Source organism: Mirounga angustirostris, unplaced genomic scaffold, assembly GCF_029215605.1.
Source record: "Mirounga angustirostris isolate CCGP_5_RB_7025 unplaced genomic scaffold, mMirAng1.0.hap1 SCAF_6, whole genome shotgun sequence".
Classification (NCBI taxonomy): Eukaryota; Metazoa; Chordata; class Mammalia; order Carnivora; family Phocidae; genus Mirounga; species Mirounga angustirostris.
This window is the reverse complement of record NW_026991714.1, coordinates 122,397,095-122,418,905: the sequence shown is the minus strand read 5'-3', so window position 1 is coordinate 122,418,905 and position 21,811 is coordinate 122,397,095. Positions and strand designations below refer to the sequence as shown.

Genomic DNA, 21,811 nt, shown 5'->3' with positions numbered 1-21,811 from the left:
GTCATGGATCTTTGATGGGCGTTTTTCCAACCAAGCTCTATTACGTGCCCCAAAGGAGCAAGATTTTGTGCCCAGAACAGGGCTTGGCTCATAGTAGGTGCTCAGTTGCTATCTGTTTAATCTAATTGTTGAATTGACTCCTTCATTATTGACGTATCACGACGCATGACTGTCTATGGTGGAGCAATGACTTTATACGTCATTTTAAAAAATGGCGGGAAGTTGGTGGGCTCTTACCAGTTTATTCTGGGGGAAAAAAAAAATCAATGCTCCATTCACAAACTCCAATAGTAGCTAACCAACACAGAGTTGACACACAGTCGCTGAATTGTTTCCTTCGTGGGAATGGCTATGGGAGTGTTAGTGAACGTAATGTTAATTTTTACTAGTTCTGACTGAGGTTGAGAGATTATTCTTGCTGCGTGTGAAGTTACAGAGTATTTTCAAAGGACTACTGTTGTTTTACCTAGAAGCACAGGATCTTTTATTAGTTAAAACTTTAATAGGCATGAACAGGAAGGCAAGCAGTCTCCAAAGGTAAAATACCGATGGGACTAACATGACAGTACCGTGATGCTTATGACAGTGTTCACGCAGAAATCAAATCCTGGACCCACAGCTGATGGCGTGCATAAGGAATCCTTTGAGTTCTTGCTCCCCCGCTCTTTTTGTTTTTTTGCAAAGGATGGTTTTTAGACTGGGTTTCTGCAACTTAGAGATAACATTCCGAATATGTGCAGAAAAATAAAATCATTTCTCTACATTTACTTAAGAAGAACAACAGAAATCAAGTTGCAATTATAAGAAATTCTGAATGGAGGGAGGTAGCCAGTGGTGAAGTGGTTCATCACATACTGTGTTGTTATGGTGTCGGACACACTTACTTCCTGCTGGGTTTTTAAGACAATCCGGCCAACATATCCTTCCTCTGGAAACCAGCTGCTTAAAATCTGCATGATCTCTTCTTCTGGACCAATGGCTCTCTGGAATGGTTGTTTCCTGCATTCATTTTTTTCTTTAGATATAAAATATTTTTCTTCCATCAAAAAATAGTCTGTGACAATAGGTTTGGTGTCTTGTTCAGTAGTCAGAATCTAAAGAAAAAGCAAAGGCAAAACTTCAATTCAAAATAAGCCTATTTTTCTGGTGCCTGGGTGGCTCAGTTGGTTAAGCATCTGCCTTTGGCTCAGGTCATGATCCCAGGGTCCTGGGATCAAGTCCTGCATCAGGCTCCCTGCTCCGAGGGAAGCCTACTTCTCCCTCTGCCTCTCTCTCTCTCTCTCCTGTCTCTCATGAATAAATAAAATCTTTAAAAAATCCCCCCCAAACCAAAATAAACTATTTTTTAAAAGATTTTATTTATTTGATAGAGACAGAGCGAGAGAGGGAACACAAGCAGAGGGAGTGGGAGAGGGAGAAGCAGACTCCCCGCTGAGCAGGGAACCCAATGCGGGGCTTGATCCCAGGACCCTGGGATCATGACCTGAGCCCTGAAGGCAGATGCTTAATGACTGAGCCACCCAGGCGCCCCTAAAATAAACTTTTTTTTACAGAGAACAAATTGGGTGGTTACCAGAGGGGAAGTGGGTGGGGGGATTAATGGTACACTTATGGTGAGCACTGAGTAATGTATAGAATTGCTGAATCATTACATTATTGTACACCTGAAATCAATATAACACTGTATGTTAACTATACTTGAATAAATACACACACACACAGACGAAATAAGCCTATTTTTATGGTGTTTACATAGATTCGATGTGTCATTTATAAGTGAGACCTACTCTGCAGCGTTGCATAATTCTTCCTGGAAGACCTAAGAACTCTCTTATGTCCAAGAAGGATTGTTTATGTTCATTCTGGGCAACGACACAATTTATTCATAATCCCCAGACAGCATAACTATTTTTCCCACAGCTGGAATGAGAGCTTCTACTGAATTACCAACTTGAGGCTTCTCAATCTATGCATTTAGCTCTCTCTGATCTTGTCACTCAGGACCAGTGGCAAAGACCCTAGCACAGCTTTTACCATCATCCCTTTTTCTCAGGTTGGAAATGGTTGTCTTCTAATCTCATTTGCTCTAAGTTCCTGGGAATTCTCCTTTCAATTAACTCTTGACACTGTGCCTACAAGCTTGTTTGCTTTGTTGGCGACAGACCCTGTGCAGTCAAACAGAGCGGCTGAGACGAGGCTCTGGAGCCAGACAGACCTGGGTCTGAGCTCTGCCTTTAATACTTAATGGCTGTGAGGGGTTGGGCAAGATATTTAACCCCTTGGAGGCTCAGTTTCCCCGTCCATAAAATGGGAATAGTAAGAGTAACAGCCTTGTTTTATGACGGAGGCACCGGTTATGAAGCATGACCTGGCATGTTATGAGAACTCAGTAAACACTAGCCTTCGCTACGGCTCCTCTGGCTGACGCATTGCTTCACACTCATACAGATTACTGTCAAAAGGCTCAACTCCAAGTGGGGACAGAGAAAGCTGCCACCATCTGGCTTGGATTAGGCAAACACCCTTCTCCTTGCCCCTGCAATGATGCAACTACCAGAGTCAACACTTGGCACTGTTTTGTCTTGCTTGGAGGAAAAGCAGAGTGAGCCGAGGATGGTGGAGGCAGAAGATTCTCAGGAAGACGCTGTTCCCTTCACCCCAGTCCTTGGTCTATAATCAATGCTGGGCTTTGGCTCCTGTGGGGGCAAGACAGCTACTGCAACAGGTAATTCAGGATGTGAAGCTTCTAGGAGTGGGTCAGTGGGTATTGTCACCCCCCTGAGAGGGCTGCCATCACTCCCTCCTCAGTCCAGCTTTATATCCATGGCATTATTCACATGGGGTGACAATAAAGTAATGGGTTTCTTTCTGTGGGTGGTCTATGGAAATACTGCCATACTTAAATTTTCATTATAGAGTCTCCAAATCTCCAACAATAGTTTGTGATAGTGGACACTGAAGTTCATGGCCTGATTGCTTTAAAAAACAAAAACCCAAAAAACAAATACCACCCCCCACCCCAAGTCTTGGTAGTAGCTTCTGTTTGATAGTCTATGAAATCCGGCACTTAAGCTGTTTCCTCTGATTTTAAGTCAATTATAAAATGTTGGGCAGAATGTTGCCTGTCCATAGAGACTTCCTCTCAAAAACCAGAACTATTTATTACTCTTACTCTGTATGGTTGTTTCATTGGTTTTTAATCTCTAACCTCACCCCATACATTCTATGATCCCTTCAGAGAGAGCCTAAGGGTCACTCCTCTTGGTCACTGCTCCCTTGGTCTATCCCCAAGGAAGAGGAGGGATTCTGAATTGGGTTAGGGATAAAATAGTCTGTGACTATGTTAGGTCACTGTGCCAAGCAGGGGTGGAGCTTCCAGTGTGAAGAGAAAAGACATTACACATGGGTTTGCCTGTCCTTTTGAGGAGCTGCCTCCCTCCAGATGCTGTTTTGTTCCCGGCTTCCTCACTCTGACATGTCCTCCCATGGGGCGGTGGCCTACAGAATGCAACAGAGATCTCTGGTGGATCCCGAGCAGAAGCAGGACCACATGAGGGGACTCAGACCAGGGCTGCTGCAGGGTTTAGGGCAACAGGACTTCGTCCTTGTGTCAGGCCCTGCTGGCCTCTTTGTACTACAAGAGGGGTGGTACCTCAAGTGTTGAGATCACGTGCCAGGGGAAGACCGACAAGGGTCAACATGCTCAACATGCAAATAAAGGCCTAAGGCCGGAGGGGCTGAAGATGTCTTCTTGGCCATGTGCTCCATCCTGATGCTCTAAAACTTTTTTTTTTTAAAGATTTTATTTTATTTTTTTGAGAGAGAGAGAGAGCACAAGAGGGGGTAGGGTCAGAGGGAGAAGCAGACTCCCCGCTGAGCAGGGAGCCCGATGCGGGACTCAATCCCTGGACTCCAGGATCATGACCTGAGCTGAAGGCAGTTACTTGACCAACTGAGCCACCCAGGTGCACTGATGCTCTAAAACTTTGATCCAATTCCTAGGATGGCAAACAAACTTCATTCAGCTTGTGTGCGAATTCTGATTGATTAGTAAGCTCTGCATTAAAAAGGGAGATGGGGCCTGGGTCTAGGCTTAGAGGGAAAGAGTACACATGCTTGGAGAGCTACTCATTCTGGTTTTTATCCTTCCTGAGCCCTAAGTTTTTATGTGTTTGAAGAATTGTTAAAAATTCTTTTCTACGGGTTAGCTTGTCTAGTGGTACCAAGTTCTCCCAGATCATTCTTAGGGTGGATCTCAGTGTTGAATTACATGAATAACCAAAAGGCAGATCATCATTGTGGACTTTGTGTCTTATGTATGCTTTTGTGTTTACACATGCATTTACACACACACACCCACATACACACACACTCATATATATAGATGTGGGATTCTCCCAACCATGGGCATGGTGGACTTACTTGTTGGAGAAGCTGCTTTGCCTTGGTGCCTCCATTTATGGAGAAAACAGTAAAGGGCTCTGGACCCGGGACCCCATGCACTGTGACTCTGTGAGTCTGCAAACATTTTCTTTCTTCTGTATTAAACATCTGTCAAGGAAGATCACATGGTGTCTCATTCATTCTCATTCTCAAGTTATTTCTAGGCTATATTCAATAGAGAAGTACTAGTTCTTAGAAGTCTGTAGGGGGACACATAAATGCAAAAGAAGACCATTCTTCTATAACCTGATGCATCTGTTTGTGGTTGAAGAGGCCATGGGCATCTTCCTTAATAGTCTAGTGAGGATATTAGCAGCATACCACCAAAATAATAATTTATTTTAAATAATAGTGATTCTTTCCATCCTAACTAGGAGACTGATATTATCTGAAATGTATATTACTTAATGATGAACTGACCTCCAACAGTGTCTATCGAGTTCCATCTCTCTTTAGGCTCCTGGGTTAGAATTTTGGTTGGTAAGATGATAAATAGAATATTATGGCCTTGGAGAGCTCACTGCCCAGGCACACAAATAATTATAATATGAAAAGCATTTCTGTTTTAGGAAAAGCTGGGGGTGTGTGTGACTCATAACTTTTTGAGCATTTTGTATATTAAAATATATTCATTCAAAATACAAAATTCACTGATGGAGAGCTGAATCAGACATTATGCCTGGCCTTGGAATTATTATTTTATTTTATTGTTATTTCTGTCCCCAGAACGAGGACAAAGCCTCCATAAAAACCTCTAAAAGATGGGGTTCTGAGAGCTTCTGGGTTGGTGAACACATCGGGATGCCAGGAGGCTCTGCACCCCCTCTCCCTAGACCTCATCCCATGTATCTCTTCCATTTGGCTGCTCCTGAGTTGTATCCTTCATAAAAACTGGTAATAGTAAAGCATGTTTCTGAGTTCTGTGAATGATTCTAGAAAATTCCTGAGCCTGAGGAGGAGGCTGTGGAAAACTCTCGAATTTATAGGTGGTCAGTCAGCAGTACCAGCGACAGCCACTTGCCACTGGCACCTGAAGTGAGGACAGTCCTATGGGACTGAGCCCTTAACTTTGGGATCTGACGCTAAGTCCAGGTAGATGGTGTCAGAACTAGATCGAAAAGCAGGACACCCAGCTGGTGTCAGAGCTGAAGTAGCATCGGAAAAGACACCACGTTTTTGGTGTCAGAAGTGCTGTGAGGAAGAGTGGTTCATTCATGGCGTGTGTGGCATCTCCATTGCTAGTAGGTATCGAGGGCAACCGACCCTGAATCCCGCCCTAAGCCTGCCTCACCTTGTGAAAGCATCTGATTCTTGCCCTTAGGTACCAGGCAGCCCTGCCCCTGCTACCCAGTCCTCTGCACACGTACGGGCAATGCCTCCCTCCACCTTGACCAAGGTGCTGTTCTCGACCCTGGCTACACACTAAAGGGAAAGGGAGGAGAACCTAAGGAAATGAAGTCAGGACAGAGAGAGAAGACACTGACGAGGTGAGGGGGAGAGGAGCAGAGAAGAAAGCTGGGGGATTTACAGGCGGCCATGGCAGTGCCCAACCAGCGCCATTTGTGAGCATACACGGCGCCTTTCCACGGGCTGTTAGCACTATGTTGAAGGATAAGATTGATGCAACCACCATTGTATCAGACGATTAAGCATATAAAGAGGTAATCAATGGGCACCCTTTAAGATTCAGCTTTAAAGGGCAAGATAATGGAATCAACCGGTTAATTAAAGCAGTGCTACTTAAGTAAACAACTCTGCATTACTGGGGTGAGTGCTGGTCCCGTGGTTCTCGAACTTCAGTGGGCATGGAACTTACATGGGGAGCTTGTTAAAACAGAGACTCTGCAATGGTGGCCCTTTCTGTGGTGTTCCTGTCTCATTTCCAAGAGGGCCGATTCTGCATCTCCCCACGCTTGCCTTGCTTAGTCCTTTCCCCACGTCGTTATTTTGGGTTCACCCCCCCGGCAGGCACTATCATGTACTCATGAAGAACATGGGCTTTGTCACTAGAATAACTTGGATTTATCGCTGTGCGACCTCAGGTATACTTAACTTAGCTCTGACCTTCCTCTTCTATGGAGTGGGGATCAATAGCGATTTCACGAAGTTATTGAGAGGATTAACTGAGTCGGGACAGATGTAAAGTGCTTAGAAAGTGTCAAGGGCCAGACATTATTGTGACTATCACTCCCACTGCTACCTAATTAATAACTCTGATGGGCCAGGATCCTGTGCCACAAGAAAGCCTACCCCCAGCGTAGCAATGCTTGCAAACGTGCTCAGTGAAACAGAACTTCATTACCAAAGAGGCTGGCACGGCACTGCTGGAGGAATTTTCTTCCATCCTTCTGCTGTTTATGAATAAACTAGAGATTTCCAAGACTTCATTGTGGAGGTTTCGTAGCTGAAGATGCCGATATCCTGGAATAATGCAGAATTGGGAGAAACCTGTTAGCCACGCACCCCAGAGCTCTGCACAGAAGACACCCCAGGGAGGGCAGTCAACGGTCGGGGGAAATCAGGCCTTGCGACTGGTGGGGAGTGGCAGCCAGGAGATGCCTTTTCATCGGCAGACTGCTGCCCCTGGGGACAGTTCTGGATCACCCAGTGGCAACCAACTTGTCTAGGTACTGTTTCTAACATAGACTCAAACCGGAAATCCTAAACTCAAACAAAATATACTAGGAAAACTTGACCATCTCTGTATCAAGTCATCTACAGTCACTGTTTTACAAATATTCCCTCTTAGAACAGTTTTAGTGATAATATTCCTACAATAGAGGGTTGGCTAAGTAAGTTATGGTGTGAATGTCTGTATAAAATGGAGTAACAAGCAGCCAGTAAAAGTGGTGATGAAGATGCATGGCTATCAACATGAGAAGTTGCTCCCTACGTACATCAGGAAGTGAAAACCAGTAAGGTGCAAAGGACTAAGATTAGTAGGAAGCCTATTTGTTAAAAATATACATTATGTAATATGTATATGTATGCATATTACGTATAGTATGTAAATACATGGGCAGAAAAACAAAGCCTGCAAAAGAAATACACCAAAAGTGATGGTTTTGGATGGGAAATGGATGGTTAAAAAGAATTGTTTTTGCTTCTCTGTACTTTCTCATATTTCTGTAATAACTCTTATGAACTGAATTGTGTCCTCCCCAAATTCTTATGTTGAAGCTCTAACTCCTAGGATCTGAGAATGTGACTATTATCTGGAGGTAGGGCTTTTAAAGAGGGTTAGGGCCTTTAAGGAAGTTAAAATGGGTCATTAGGGTGAGCCCTAAACCAGTATAATTGGTGTCCTTATAAGAAGAGATTAGCACAAAGACCGAGAGAGACACCTGGAGCCATGCACACAGACGGGGGGACAACCATATGAGGACACAGCAAGAAGGTGGTCGTCTGCAAGCCAGGGAGAGAGGCCTTGGGAGAAACCAATCCCGCCAACATGCTGATCTGCAGAACTGTGAGGAAAGACATGTCTGCTATCTAAGCTCCCAGTCTGTGGTGTTCTGTTATAGCGGCCTGAGCTGACTAAGGCAGTGACCATGGGCTGCCTGCATGGTGGGGAAGAAAAACAGGGAAAGAACAAACTGTAGAAGCCCATCACATGCTTGTGGCAGTTTGTGGTTGTGGGAAGAAGTACTAGAACCTTGGTACTCAGAGCAGACCTGCAGTTCAGCATCCCTGGGAGCTTGTTAGCAATGCAGAATCTCACGCCCCACCCCAGACCTACTGAGTCAGAATCCGCATTTTATTACCAAGAGTCCCAGGAAACTCTGATACACATCAAAGTTTGAGGAGCAGACACAGCTAGGCCAACGGGGGCCGCAAGCAGAAGCTGCAGGAGAGCGCAGCTAGGCTGAACCACCTCAGGCCAACAGCTCCGGCCTTGGCTTAGCATTCTCCATCTGCCCCTGCTCTGCCCCCCACACCCAGTCCAGCTCCTGACCCTGGGCGTGGCTGGGGCCTACTCCCACCACGGCCTGCTGATGCCACGAGCATGCCTCAGCCCGCCTCCTCTCAGCCTTTTTTTTTTTAATTTTTAAATTTTTTTAAAGTAAGCTCTAGACCCAACGTAGGGCTTGAACTCAGGACCCCCAGAACAAGAGTCCCCTGCTCTACCGACTGAGCTACCAGGTGCCCCTGGGGCTCCTCTCCTAACGTCAGTCCGTGCTCTAAACCCGCCAGGGTGCGGTGGGTGCTCCTGGGAAGGTGCGTGCGGGAGCACAAACATGCCTCCCCACACAAGCAGAAGCAGAGGCCGCACTCTTAGGGGATGTTGTCAACACCTCCGATTTTAGGATAATGTAAAAGAAAATTCTCTTTTGAGATGTTCGTCAACAATGTTCAAATCTGTATTATTTCTTTGTGCCTCTTATTTTAACTTCGTGCTATGGAAATTTTAAACCCACACGAGTCGAAGGAAGAGCATCATGAACTCCGGGGAATCCATCACTTAGCTACAATAATGATCAGCATTTTGACAATTTTATTCTACCTCGTTTTAAAGCCTTGAGTGGGATGATTCTCTGAGCAGTTACGGCTGAGCTGTTGTTTTCCACAACTGCAAAACGAAGAAATATGAGGTCTTCAAAGTGAACCCGGAAGAGAAACTGTTCATTCCACATGGGGTTCAGAGTGTTCCGGTGGATGGGCTTTGTGCGGAAGTGGCAGCTGTCTAGGGGCATGCCCAGCACGTCGACTTCGATACACGGGCTCCCCGTGCCACTGCTCGGACACACGTTTTGACCAGAGACAATCTGAGGGGGAGAAAAGGATCTAAATCACCGAAGATGCAAAAGAAACAGAGCAATCTCTACCTCACTGCTTCCCTCCACCAAGAGGGACAGAGAACACTCTGGAATGAACGCGGTAAATGGTTAACAAAGTTGCTAAAAAAAAAAGAGAAGTGATTGTAAGCAGGTCATCACACGACTGGAATCATGTGAAAGCCTATTTTGTCAACAGCATTCACCTGATTGTAACCCTTCAACTGTGAAAATGTTCAACTCCTTTCAAAAACCAAGCAATGAAGATGATTAAGTTTCTCAAGAAGGCAAGAGAAGAGGGGACTGTAGGCAATGTAACCGAGCATTGGTTCCTAACATTCTGTTCAAAAGGTTTTCGGTGGATATATTTGATATACCCCAAATCTTTTTCTTTTCTTTTTTTTTTTTTTTTAAAGATTTTATTTATTTGACAGAGAGAGACGCAGCAAGAGAGGGAACACAAGCAGGGGGAGTGGGAGAGGGAGAGCAGGCTTCCCACCGAGCAGGGAGTCCGATGCGGGGCTCGATCCCAGGACACTGGGATCATGACCTGAGCCGAAGGCAGACGCTTGACGACTGAGCCACCCAGGTGCCCCCCCAAATCTTTTTCTTGAAGAGTGGGTTTTGGCGCAAGTCTCAGGGAATGTTAAAAATCAATCCACAGCCTTCTGTAAGTAGATGGAACTCTACGTGAGTCCAGCTGAAATGGTCAGACGGAAAGGGGTGGCTGCCCTTGTCTTGGGCCCAGAAGAAAGCAGTTTGGGGGGGGACACATTGATGGGATCCCCCCGCCTCTGAGGTGTTGTGAGCCCAGGCTGTCCGGCAGTCTTCCTTTGCAGCCAGACAAACAGGATGTGAACTTGGAGAGAAGAGATAACTTCGTCCCTCTCTGCCTTTTCTATCACCATCCAGTGGTTTTTTTCCCTCTATCAACTAAGTGGGAGTGAAAGAACAGGGAATAAATCTGGGTGATGAGCTACTGGGGCTCAGCTGTTAGAGGCAGCCTGTGAAGTTCTGATCAGTTAATTAGGTAATAAACGGAATAAGTAGAGGCCCGGGAATGATATAGGTTAAGCTGCAAAGAGAAAAGATATTTAATTGATTTGTATATTGAGGCCTGTCTGATCTTTTAAGAACTTGTCAGAGTTTAAGATGATCTGCTCTAACCAGGAGCTCAATGTTTATGGGATCCACTCACAGTTATAATGCTCGGGGGCTGGAGGACAGAATTACCATCATCAATACACAGCTGAAGCAGGGACCTCATAAATCCACTGACTGGGCTCTGGCAGATACAGGGCCTGGTGACAGCGTACCTAAACCATAGCCACTGCTTTCTGAGAGGTAAAGACATGCCTTTGGGAACTAAATCTGCATGAACAAGACTGTGACATGAGACCTTTGTAATACCTTGAATTCAAGACCAGTTCATATTCAGGAAGGCTTACAGATCCTACTATAATCTGAAAACAGAGGCCATGCTTACAGTTAAGGAATAGACGGCAGGCTCCATGTTGTCCAGGTCTCTTTCCAAGGGCGAAAACTTCTGATACATGGGACAGTTCTTGTCCCACAGAACTGGGGGTTTCAGAACATAACCACAGCCACCGTTGGCCTCAAACATGGCAGCATTTAAATGCAAGGGGAGATCTGCAAAATAAAGTCAATATTGCTTGTTACTTGGTGGCTCACGTGTCATCTTACACATTTACTTTTAAGCTCAAAAGAACTTTGGATCCATTTTCCCCAAGCTGAAGCATGAAGAAGAGATGACCATGCATTCACGGCATAGACTGAGTGCCTACTGCACCTGAGACACAGCTGGTGACAAGACGAGGAATCTGCCTTCGCAGAGCTCACGCTCCATCCCACGTTCTGCTACTTAAAAACTCTTGCAAATAAAAATTCACAATATCCATCCGGAAAAATCCTGGAAATACCTCATTTTATACTGAATTTTAGAAAGGGTAATGGCATTTTCGTATCCCCATGCACCAACCATTGCAGACAGTTGTATGAGCAATTGTGGCTTTTTCAAATAGAAGATGAAATCTTAGGAATACAAGAGGGTATGTGCTATGGTGAGTGCTGTGAATTGTGTAAGACTGATGAATCACAGACCTGTACCTCTGAAACAAATAATACATTATGTTAAAAAAAAAAAAAAGAAACATTTGTTTTAAATGAAAAAAAAAAAAGGCTAGGAGAAGAGCCAGAAAAACACACCTTGTCTTTGAAATCTCAATTTCAACCCATAAATCATAATACTTCTACCTCTTTGTTAAATAATTGTAATTCCATATGAAAACAAAATCATCACATGTGATTCACATCATGTCCACAATCCCCTCAATCCTCAATGCCTGGAACTCTCACAACAGCTTCCAGTATTTGGGGGCCAAATTTTATTTGGCACCATTCTCTGATGAATGATTGGACCCCTGCACTATTTTTGGACTCTTCCACACTCAAATGATCATCCAATGGCGCAAGTCTGTATAAAAGTGGCCCAAATGAGCAAATAGTTTACGAGAAACATCTGACAAATGTTCCCTTAGATAGATTCCTCCCATGGGCAGAGTGAACTTTGCTACATGGACCAACATCAAGGAAGAGTGTGGTCAGCACCATGGAGCAAGGAGAAGTTGGCCTTCACTCATCTTGTGTGTCACATTTCTCCATGTACGTGGAGTTGGCTGCGGCCATGTGCCAGAATTTGAGGGGGGGGGAAGATGTCTTAGACACGTGAGAGCTCCAGGGGACTCGGCCTCCTTATCTACAAAATTAGCACACTAGACCCCACCTCTCAGGCCCATCTGGTCCCCATGTGACTGATTCATCGAGGCTACAGAGGGAAGCAAACTAGCCCACGCCGCTGGTAAACATGAAATGGAGAAACGTTCCTAATGAAGTTTTAGCAACTCCCACTCACTGCGCCCTTCCCGGGCACCAGCCCCCAATGCCAAGCAGTGTATGCATCAGTGCCTCCATAACCCATGGGGTAGGTCCTGTTAATATTTTCATTTTTATAGATAAGGACATCAAGGCACAAGAAATGAACAAACTCAAGGCACGTGGCTAATGAGTGGTGGATGTTGGCATTCACACCCAGACAGCCTGACCCAGCTTAACTACTGAACCAGGTAATGTATATTAACTACCGAGTCTGAACTGCTGAAGCTCACAGGGGTATCATAAAGACAAATGAGGTGATGTGTGAAAGTCCCTCCCCCGGAATGTGGCACATAGAAGGTGCTCGATAAACAGTAGCCATTAAGTAGGACTATGATGTCAACACCCATTTGGGTTTGAAGTCTGAATGCTTAGCAATGTGTCATCATTGTAGCATTCCAAAATCTGAAAGCACTTTTTCTTAACTTTCATTTGGTGATCCACCATGTAAAACAGATCCACGTGGAGCTGCTCAGTTGGAATAAAAGTGGGACCTCGAGTCCAGTCGTCCTACGGTCCTACGGCTGGTCCCAGAACTTCATCTAGGGCTATAGTTTTAAAATCCTGGTTCCAACCAATTGGACAGAGCATGTAGGAATCTGTGTAACACCATCATCCCTCTCAGTTGATGCATGTGATGGCGTATCAAGCATAGCATCACCTTTAAAGTCTTTCGTTCTTTTAAAAACTCCACATTAAGTAGACACCATTCTCATAATACTTATCCCTATATTTGGGGGCTGGGAAAGTCATCATAAAGAGTGTGACAATCATTCAAGAAAGCATAATAAATATTAACAGAAGCTTGTCTTCAGATTAGGGCTGAAGGTCTATATATACTTGTAGGTCCTAAGACATGAGGCAAAAATTGTTCTGCCCCGGATGGAAAGAGCTTTGCAGGACTGTTGCCAGCAACAGCCAGGGTCTGTCTGCATGCCAAGCTCAGGTGAGTTTCCCAACTCAAGAGCTGGTTTTACTTAGGAGACGTGGGATACTCCTGGTTCTAGATAACTGCAGACCTTCCAGGAGTTGATGGAGCCATTAGAGATCCTGGGAAGAGATCAGCCTTAGTCTATGGACACCCCTTTGGGGCATCAGGGTTCCCTGAAATTCAGGAAGTGGTAAGGTAGATGATCCATAGAACATATCTGGAGACTAGAGGGACACCGGGAGGGGGGTCTGGTTATTTGGTTGGGACATTTCATGGAAAATCAAGCACTCCCTAACCTAGAAATTCTTTTCAAAAATTAAAAAATAATTATTCCAATGTTGACTCTTAATTTGGACTTGCATTCACAGAGAAGTACCTAGAAGAGATCTGGACCAAAACTCACGAACCACAGGTTCAGACTGCAGTGGGGCTGATAGAGACAATCTGTTTCAGCTCAGTGCAGCATGCATTTATTGAGCACCTATTGTGTGCAAGGTCTTGCTCTGGCTCTACCCCCAGTTTGGAGAAATGAAGACTATTTTTACAGATGAACACACGGAGACTGCATGTAGCTTGTGCTCTGTCCAGTGTGGGGAGAAGTTTATCATTGCTTGCCATATTGGAATCAAGAGAGGATATATGGCGGTACTCCCTCCTGGGAGTTGGAAGGTTTTGCAGAGAAACTTGAGGATGAACTGCACAACACTGCCATCTGCCTCCTCTGAGTGGGGAAGCTCCAACATGCCCTCTGGCTTGACTTGGGACAGAGGAGAAGCCTTCCCGGGTGAGTGGAGGCCACGCGTCAGCCTCAGCGTGTGTTTCAGACTGCAGCGTGGCTCAAGGAGGGGCCGTTCCTGTGTCCCCTTCAGCTGGGGCTCCCCCTGCCATTGGTGGAGCCGGTATGTCTGCAGCAGACTGGGCACTTCAGGAGAAAGGACACATCCAAAACCAAACGCATTTCCATTTCCTTGAGAAAAAGATTTTTTCTAGTTATTTCAGTTTACTTAAAATATTTCAGTATCATAATAACCAAGGGGACCAGTGGACACAGGGCTAAGTACGGGGCCAGAGATGTGAACCCACAAGCCACTTGGGACAGATTGAAAAGAAATTTTTACAACTTTGAAAATATTTCATTACTATTTCCACTTGTGAGTCCAAATCATACTGTTTTCATAACTTATCAAAAAACACTGACGATAGTTAATGTTTGTGGAATGCTTTCTATGTGCCAAGCACTATGTTAAGTATGGTACTTCACTTGCGTTGACTTATTTAATATCAATTGAAAGAAACAAATATTAAAGGGCAAAAAATAGGACTGATATCTGTGACCATACGTCTGTGAGGTCAGCCACGAATGGACCGTGTTGGTGCCAGTGCCAGGCTGCCAGGTGGTCCCAGGACCAATACTGTGGTTTGACCTTGGCTGGAGACAGGGCTGTGCTGATGGGTCAGCATGGTTAGCGAGGATCTGATTCAGTTCACGTGAGAGGCATGGGGAGGCCGCTCCACTGTTCAAAGGAAAGACTCTGGTTTTTGAATGAGCTTCTAGGAAACACTTCTCTTTTATTCTTTCTTCATGTTCTGTAACTCCCTCCTCCCCCCCCAACTCCCATAATCAAGTGGAAACAAAACACTTTATCCTCTAAACTCACAGGGTCCTTGAAACTATTATTATAAGTCGTTCTATAACGTGCAGCAAATTAACCACTCTGTGCCTTGGTTTGCTCATCTGAGAAATGGGGATCATAAAGGTATCTACCTTGTAGATTAAATGAGATAATAGGGAGAGGGGTCAAGAATTCAGCACAGTGCCTGTTGCCCGGTGAGCCTGCCGTAAACCATAGCTCTTACCTGGAGTTTTAGGTCTCCTCAGTTCCCCTGTTAGAGTCTCATCCACAGTGGAGAAACACACGCACTACTCTCTCTGTTCATGTAGGTCACGTACTTGTTTTTTTTGTGTGTTAGCCCCTTCCAGAGCAACAACCATTCTCTAGCTCAATCTCAAAGGGAAGACAAGAAGCTAAAATGTTTTTAGTGTGCCAAGTGTTCGGAGCAACACTACTTTTTGACGGCAAGAACAAGAGCTTAGCAAGAGAACTTACTAAGGGGTATTAGGAAATCTCTACCCCAAAGATCTTTAAAAACAAACTGGACACAGCCCTATCAAGTGCAGTTGTATGTTTAAAAAATGCTTTAAAAAGGGGACAGGGAACAGGAGACAATTAGGGGCCCCTTCATGGTTCTTATCTATTGCCTTAACCGAAACATCCAGGGCACAATTCCATATCAAATTCAGTCCTCTGTACTTTACCCGTCACATATGGTGTGCCCCGTGTGGAATCTGGCCCCCTTCAACAACCTCGTTTGTTGCACTACATTTGCTGAAATATAAGACGCAGAGGGGAGCAGCGGGGAGGCACCCTTCTGGGTGAAGCAGGCCCATTACCATCTGTCTGGTAGTTGAGCGCCACGAACTGTATCCCATGGAGCCAGAACATGAGGGGGTTGGGATTGGAGGAGTCGATGCGGGTGGCAGCCGGGTAAGTCCTCAGCAGCTGACAGGCGGTGTGCTGGATCAGTTTCTGAGAATACCTGCGACACAGACGTTTGGCGGCATTTTCATTCAGCGATGAGATATGGTAACATTTGGGAGTCCTAATGATAGCGCTGAGGGATGTGGTTGGGTTGAGGGGGGAAGAAGATTCCTCCCAGGCCTGTCGCATTCCTTCACAGGAACCTAAACCCCCCAAAAGATTAGCCTCAGATTAGTGCAGAAAACTTTAAATATTTTAGAAAGATAAACCTGAACAACATCCCAGTAGGCAATCATAACATGTAACACATCAGAATACATCTTGCCTGTTCCTTGTGAGTTAGTCCACTACCTTGAAACAAAATGATGGCTAGTGTGTTTTAAGATGAGTGTAACAACACTAATTTAAATCAAAAGCCCGAAAGTCCTCTGCCTCCACATCTCATCTATTCTATGAATAAATTTACACAAATACACAACCACACATGCCCAAGGGTGTTCACTCTAGCATTGTTTTTTTCTCTTTAAAATAACAAAACAAAACAAAACCCCAAAAGCAAAAACTCCAAAACCACCACCACCACCACCCAGGAAGCAACCTAAATGTCCTACCAGCGAGGAAGCAGTTAAATAAATAAGTCTACCCACACAATGGAATGCCACAGGGGCATTAATGAGAATAAGGTAGATATGTATAGAAAGCTAGGAAGAAAGTTATAGCAAGTATAAATTTATACAAGTCTCCCTGATTTTTTTTTTTAACTTTTAAAAAGAATTTATTTATTTATTTATTTATTTATTTGAGAGAGAGAGAGAGAGCATGAGAGGGGCAGGGGCAGAGGGAGAGGGAGAAGCAAACTCGCAAACTCCCTGCTGAGCATGGAGCCCTAAGCAGGACTTGATCCCAGGACCCTGAGATCATGACCTGAGCTGAAGTCAGATGCTTAACCACAAGTCTCCCTGATTTTAAACTATACTAAAAAGTTATAGTAATCAAAACAATATGGTACTGGCATAAAAACAGACACATAGATCAATGAAACAGAATAGAGAGCCCAGAAATAAACCCACATATATATGGTCAATTAATTTGTGACAGTGGAGCCAAGGATACACAACAGGGAAAGGATCATCTCATCAATAAAGGGTGTTGGGAAAGCGGGATATCCACATGCAAAAGAATGAAACTAGACCATTATCTTACACCATACACAAAAAATTAACTTGAAATTGTTTAAAGACTTGCATGTAAGACCTGAAACCACACAACTCTTAGAAGAAAACAAAGGCAATAAGCTTCCCGACATTAGTCTTGGTGTTGAATTTTTGGATCTGACTCCAAAATTAAAGGTAACAAAAGGAGAAATAAACAAGTGGGACTACAGCAGACTGGAATGCTTCTGCATAATAAAGGAAATCATCAATAAAAAGAAAAGGCAATCTACTGAATGGGAGAAAATATTTGCAAATCATATATCCAATAAGGGGTTAATATCCAAAGTGTATAAAGAACTCAAATAGCTCAGGAACAAAAAAACTATTTGATTAAAAAATGAGCAGAGGATTTAAGCAGACCTTTTCCCAAAGAAGACATACAGATGGCCAACAGGCACACGAGAAGAAGAACATCAATAATCACCAGGGAAATGCAAACCAAAACCACAACAAGATATCACCTGTTAGAATGGCTATTATCAAAAAGACAAGAAATAACAAGTGTGGGAGAGGATGTGGAGAAAAGGGAAATTTCAAACACTGTTGGTGGGAATACAAACTGGTGCAGCCACTGCAGAAAACAGTATGGAATTTCCTCAAAAAATTAAAGATAGAACTACTATATGATCCAGCTATACCACTTCTGGATATTTATCAAAAGAAAATAAAAACACCAATTCTAAAAAGATACATGCATCCCAATGTTCACTGCAACATTATTCACAACAGCCAAGATATGGAAACAACCTAAGTATCCAGTGAAGGATGAATGGATAAGGAAGACATGGTATATATACACACAGTGGAATACTACTTAGCCATAAAAATGCAGGAGATCCTGCCATTTGTAACAACACGGATGGATTGTGAGGGTGTAATGTTAAGTGAAATAAGTCAGAAAAAGACAAATACCATATCATTTCACTCATATATGAAATATAAAAAACAAAACAAACACATAAAACCAAACAAATCTCCTGGATACAGAGAACCGATCGGTGGTTATCAAAGGGGGAGGGAGGTGGGATAGGTGAAATGGGTGAAGGAGGTCAGGTATATGGTGATGGATGAGAACTAACTAGATTTATTGTAGTGCATACAAAGATCGAATTACTATGTTGTACACCTGAAACTAATATAATGTTATATACAAATTTAACCTCAAGAAAAAAAAGTTACCCAAGTATGTTGTTATATTCTGTTTGGATTATCTTAAAAAGAATCTTATTTTTCTTGAACAAAACACAATAAACCTAACAGTGGTTACCTCTGGGGAACAGAACTGGGACATAGAGAGTGGAAAGGAATTTTAATAATACTCTGAAATGTCTGAGTTTTTAACTATGAGAATTTATTACTTTTATGATAAAAAGTAATCAGAAATAAAACGGATACATCTTCTGGAGTTATAAGGATGAAGAGTTCCAAGAACACCAGAATGTTCCAAGGTGTCTGCAATTTTTACTTTTGAGGCAAACACTGTCAGGACGTCTTCAGTGAAAACTTCTTAGGAAGTTGAAAGTGTAGATTTGTAATTTTAAGGATATTGGTACCACACGTAGATAACATAAATATTCATGAACATGAAAAAAGAAATTAAAAGTTCAAGGGAAGTGCTTAGATGGTCAAGTATTGGAATCATCCAGCATGCAGAACTGGGCCAAAATATTGGAAGAAGGTGACTTTACTTTTTCCAGATGCTTTGTTAAACGATGCTGTCTCCCCAGGGCTCATTCTGCCCGGATTGTTGCCAAAAATGGACTTCCTGCTTTTCCTTTCTTTTCCTCTGCTAGAGCCAGATGCATTTAGAGTTGACAGGCCTGTTCCCATAAAATGAAAATAAATAAGCCAAAAACTACAAGCAAGGGAACTCAACATTTTCCATCCCTGTTACTGTTTATTTTGAAGTCCTACTACTCCCTTGCAGCCCCGGGCCAGAAGACCTACTAGCATTTTTAGCGCAGTTAATAATAGCATTGCAGGCAATGATAGCAAAGCTTCTCTCTCTCTGGAGGCAAATGTGACAAGAACCGCAAGATGATCGCAAAATCACACACACACCCACTTGACTGTGCCCCAGAAAGATTTTGAAAAACTGCAGGAAAAGAAAGCGCCCCAGTCAATATTTAATTATCAGAACCTAATTACTCAACTCGGAGCGATAAAATAATGGGTCAAACCCTGAGCTTCAGCGTCACACTGTCTGGGTTCAGTTCCTGCAAGTAGGAGGTGGGCTTAACATCTACCTTTTCTGTTCCTCAGTGTCCTTATCCACGAAATGGGTGTGAGGATAGGAACTCGCTCACAGGGTTAGTCTGAGGGCTTGGTGGGAAAGACGTGATGACGATCCTGATGGTTCATGGCTTCTCTTGCGAGTTTACTCCTAGTCCGACCACTGCCTGGCCCTTCCGCCTGGCACAGTGCCTGGTGTGCAGTGGTAACTTCACAGACTTTTGCTGAATGAGGAAATGAATGCAGACCTGGCTCCAGTGCAGGGAGAGTCATTTAAAAGCACTGATGAAGCCAGAGCTGCCCTTCCACTGTGTACAACGGTACCACTAGAAAGTCACTCCTTCAGCCGAAGCAGCATGCAGGAGGTCCTCTTTTTTTTTTTTTTTTTAAAGATTTTATTTATTTATTTGACAGAGGGAGACACAGCGAGAGCGGGAACACAAGCAGGGGGAGTGAGAGAGGGAGAAGCAGGCTCCTTGCTGAGCAGGGAGCCCGATGTGGGGCTCGATCCCAGGACCCTGGGATCATGACCTGAGCCGAAGGCAGACGCTTAACGACTGAGCCACCCAGGCGCCCCAGGAGGTCCTCTTTGAGATAAAAATACACCTTTCAAGGACATCAGCAGAGAAGACAGGATAAGGCGGTGCTTAGTAAGAGCACAGACACTGGGGTTTACACACTATTCCTAGTGGTGGGACCTCACATAAATAATTTAACCTCTCTGCATCACTCCCTCATCCTATAAAAGGGTCGTGCTTAGGGTTGAATGAGATCATGTATATATACATGCTCAGTAGAGTGTCTTGCTCAGAGAAAGTGCTCAGTTCATAGCAGCTGTGGGGCTTCTAAATTTTTTTTTTTCCTTTTAAGTATCTGTAACCACAAAGACGCACACACTTGGACTAGGAGGTTCTCATGCTTTATCTTAAAATTTTGTGTGAATTTTGCTCTGTGCATAATGATGTAATAGTAGGTTTTCTCCCAAGGGCCTAGAGTGAGGGGCCTGTTCACTCTGGGGTTTTTGCACACATCCTGGCATGCGTCAAAGGGTATGTGGGCCCTTTTGTGAAGAGCCTGGTCATTCCCTTGGGGTGAGGACGCAAGAAAACAAGGGCTGGGTGATCAAGAAAAGGGAAAGAATCCAGGGAGGCCCACAGAAGTAACTGAGAGAGCAACAAAGGGCCTTCTTCTGCCCTGTTGGCCCATTTACCAATGACAATAACAACAACCACTCCCAGAGAGCCCCAATTCTTTTCTGGATAGCTTGCTAATCACATTATATACTTTATTGCTAATTTTTACAACTACCCTGCAAGTTAGGACATAATATGCCTTTTTTTTTTTTTACAGATAAGGAATTTGGAAGTGCAGAGAAGTTATGTAACTGTCCCAGTCAAGGCCACTGAGGAGTTGAGCTCTGCCGCTGAAGCAGGTTCATGATCTTGGGGAAGTTAATTTACTTCTGGGGAAGGTCATACTACATGATCTTCGTGGTTCCTCACTGCTCTGAAGATTTTTTTGCATGTGGCTCCTTGGAAGGGACTCGGAATGGTGAAGGTGCGATGCATTGAAATTGATAAGGTAGCAAAATTAAAGTTGATAGTGTAGCAAAATAAACATTTTATGGTGTTTTCCCCATGAGCATTGAGACAAAGCATAATAACAACAAATATTTAGAAGCTATTAGGACAGTGATTCTGGCAGCATGGTTTTGTTAATTTTGAGAGGAAATAAATTTGGGGAGAGAAAAATGTAAGAAACTTCAGTCACTTAAAAAAACCAACAACAACCCCAAATTAAATGTAGTATACTTATAAAGAACATATGCTATATAAACACTTTTAAAAAACAGCATTCTTGGAATTTTAAACATAAGCCAAATAACCCTTAGCCTGTGCCTCAAGTCAGAAGCTGGACCCAGTGACCTTTTGGCTCTCCCACAATTCTCTCTTGGTACAGAAACTTTCTTTCACAGTGACTTCAAATATCTTTGGGAATTTGTGCTCTTTAATCCGTGCTTGAGAAGAAAAGACAAAGCCTGTGGAATGGTTTGGGTGTGGTGTCTGCTGAATTTATAAAGAACAAGAGATGCAGTGATACTAGAATGTGAGCATGTGAGTGATTACTGATCTGTGAATGCAGTGGTCCTCACACTTGTTCCAGTCATAAAGGACATGCAGGCCACGAGGCTCCTTGACAGGAAGAGGACTTTATCCCATCATGAGAACGATTTCCCCAGCGGCAAGTATAATCATATCATACTTAACGTGACAAAGTCACGATCTGTGAAGCGAAACCTAAATAGCTAAGTTCTTAAATTTCTTTGAAAACTTTGATGGCTACTTATTAATTCACATCTTCCTCAACAGCATTTGCTACCAGATAAGCAGCAGTAGCTGCCAAAAGTTTAAAAACAGTTTAGGGGCGAAAGCTTGAAACTGAAGAAGTTCTATCTGTGATTTTTTCCATGTGTGTGAAAAGATCACTATTACCTAATTTTTTAATAGCCTAATACCCTTGTCCTGTTTGCAGGGCAGAGTGTGAGAAGTGGGGCTTAAGAGAGGCCTCTGGAGGCCAGGATCTGCATTCACGTGCAGGGCTGAAACGTCAACTCCCTTCTCTGGGCCAAGTTTGTATACCCCGTTTCCCAACATTCAGATGAATCTCCTGATTCCAGCTGCTTTCCCATCCTCAGAAATTTTGCACAAGGGGATCCTTTTTCAG

The 21,811-nt window shown here is 43.8% G+C and overlaps 1 protein-coding gene and 1 long non-coding RNA gene across 2 annotated transcripts in view; one reads left to right on the top strand and one right to left on the bottom strand.

Annotated features, from left to right (window-relative positions):
• PLCE1 (phospholipase C epsilon 1) overlaps positions 1–21,811 on the bottom strand; it is a 312,623-nt gene that overhangs the window by 9,180 nt on the left and 281,632 nt on the right. Inside the window, exons 23-29 of the mRNA XM_045878454.3 lie at positions 18,544–18,675; positions 15,554–15,844; positions 10,705–10,868; positions 8,948–9,209; positions 6,746–6,864; positions 4,423–4,551; positions 885–1,094 (exon numbers count right to left, since the gene is read on the bottom strand). Coding sequence (XP_045734410.1) covers positions 885–1,094; positions 4,423–4,551; positions 6,746–6,864; positions 8,948–9,209; positions 10,705–10,868; positions 15,554–15,844; positions 18,544–18,675 — 1,307 coding nt within the window. The remainder of the gene's footprint in view (positions 1–884; positions 1,095–4,422; positions 4,552–6,745; positions 6,865–8,947; positions 9,210–10,704; positions 10,869–15,553; positions 15,845–18,543; positions 18,676–21,811) is intronic.
• LOC123846693 (uncharacterized) lies at positions 10,855–21,465 on the top strand. The gene is made up of 6 exons (XR_010412529.1): positions 10,855–11,185; positions 12,251–12,361; positions 13,017–13,116; positions 13,470–13,885; positions 20,438–20,644; positions 21,047–21,465. It is a non-coding gene; the product is annotated as an uncharacterized LOC123846693 (long non-coding RNA).